General features: G+C 36.4%; 1 protein-coding gene across 1 annotated transcript; it reads right to left on the bottom strand.

Annotated features, from left to right (window-relative positions):
* Positions 1–330: 330 nt before the first annotated feature.
* On the bottom strand, positions 331–1,308 carry LOC131632298 (uncharacterized). Its single transcript, XM_058903073.1, has one exon. It carries the CDS (start codon positions 1,306–1,308, stop codon positions 331–333), a length of 978 nt encoding a protein of 325 aa, XP_058759056.1.
* Between the last annotated feature and the right edge of the window lie 886 nt (positions 1,309–2,194).

Raw genomic sequence — 2,194 nt, 5'->3', positions numbered from 1 at the left:
AATATTATTATGCAAAGTCATTTAAACATATATTTCACCTCATTTTCCTATATCTTGCAAATGTGTGACACAGGAGTTGTTGATATTGGATCTTTCAATTGTGTTAAATGTGCTTGATTCTCAAGAAAATATCGATATGCTACATAATATCGACGAGGTAAAATTATTGTGTATTTATCAATGTATAGTTTATTATGTATTTTTTTTATATAAGGTTCTTCCTCAATTTATCATTTTAGCCATAACTCATCGTGCTCAATTTTTTTTAAATAAGCAATTGATTGAAAAGCTCGCACTAGGGAGGCAACCCTTACAAAAAAACACCAAGCACTATAGACTGCATGTGTCGGATAAAGGAAGTTTAAACCATTCATAATAGGTTGGTCTAAACTTAGTATATCCACTATACATCCATCTCCAAGAAAGAAAAACAATGTTAGAACAAATAACATCAAAACAAAACTCCTCCCCCTTGAAGATAATAGCATTCCTCATAAGCCAAATGCTCCAAATAGTAGCCACCCAAACAAAATTGATTAAAATTCTTCGCTTGCAACATTTCACCTTTTCTTGAATAACATCGAAACAAATTATCTCCTCCACATTAATCGCCTCCGAAATTCCGAGCCAAATAAAAACGTGTTTCCAAATTATTTTCGCCTCTTGACAAGTGAAAAAAAGATAGGAAGATGATTCAAAGGAAGAACCACACATCACACAATCCAGGCTCGAGACATTAGCAACACCTCTTTTCAATAATTGATCTCTAGTAGGAAGCCGATCAATAAAGAATCTCCAAGCAAAGACCTTAATCTTGGGCGGTAGTTTAAGCTCCCACATCACTTTCAAGGGATTAATCAAATGATAATCCCATGCAAAATATTTGGCGCTATCAATCACGTGAGTAATGCTCGCAACGGTGAAATCCTTATCCTCGTCTAAAGACCACGAAAAAGTGTCACAACCATTCTCACTAGGAATGAATCCCCGTATGCGGTCACAAAACCGAGTCCAATTTGGACTAGCTGTTTCCGCAACAGTGTTGGAGAAGCCGTGAGTAGATCCGGCTGAAAAAAGGCCTCCAAAATCCCACCTAACCGAACCTCCAATCCGCACTAACACCTCCGCCACCGTACAATGCTTCCAATTTGACAATTCATACAAGTCCGGGAATTCCGTGCAAAGTGGTTGTTCTCCCAACCATTTATTGAGCCAAAAAAGAACATCCATTCCATTTTTGCAAGAACAATTGAAACATCCGGAGAAACCGTTATCTATAATGTTGTCCAACAAATTGTTCGTACACATATCTCTCTACCAAATGGAATCATCGCTTCTATGAAAAGCACCCCCAACATCTTGAATTCTTATTTTATGACAAGCATACCTCACCTTAAAAAAACTTTGCCAAATAGCTTCATTATCATGGAGGATTCTCCATTTTCATTTCAAAAGGAGAGCTTTGTTCATTTCTCTTACATCTCTAATAGTGTTGGCCAACACTTATCTGATTGAAGAAAGAACATGTACCAATAACAACAAGGCGCCTGAAGAGATATATTTATGGAGGTTGAAAATAAATTGTTTTTAGGCTATATGTTATTTGAGCAAGATACAGACCCTTCAATTGAAAGTTTGTTTTAGGATTTCATGATCATTAGTAGCATGACTAGTAGTAGCATTTGTTTTTTTTTTTGTAAGCAAGATATATTAATAAACGGATAACTAAGGGTTCTCCAACTTGTTTACACGAGGAAACGGGAAAACCCCGACAAAAAAGAAAATTACAAACCATTTACGGCTACGATAAAAAATGCAAGGGATCCATGCAAAACTCGTAGAAAGAGTAATTGGGGTGCGTAATTTTCCCACAAAAAGACCATCTCCACGCCAAATTCTTAACATTCCAAACGGTATTATTCACATTCCAAACTTCCTTCCGGAAACAAGCTCCATTCCTAACCAACCAAATAGTCCAAGTGATAGCAAGCCACACCACTCCCAACTTCCTATGTTTAACCTTTTTACTATGAAAAAACAAGTGTCAATCCATAAAATTTGACAAACACTCAATCTCTACTCTATCCCCTTTACCAACCCATTTAGCTATCTCACTCCAAATATTTTTCACCACCAAACAACTAAAAAATAAATGGGAACTAGATTCCAACCCATTGCCACAAAAAAAGCACTT

Source organism: Vicia villosa, unplaced genomic scaffold (genome assembly GCF_029867415.1).
Source record: "Vicia villosa cultivar HV-30 ecotype Madison, WI unplaced genomic scaffold, Vvil1.0 ctg.000926F_1_1, whole genome shotgun sequence".
Lineage (NCBI taxonomy): Eukaryota > Viridiplantae > Streptophyta > Magnoliopsida > Fabales > Fabaceae > Vicia > Vicia villosa.
This window is presented reverse-complemented; position numbering and strand designations above follow the sequence as displayed.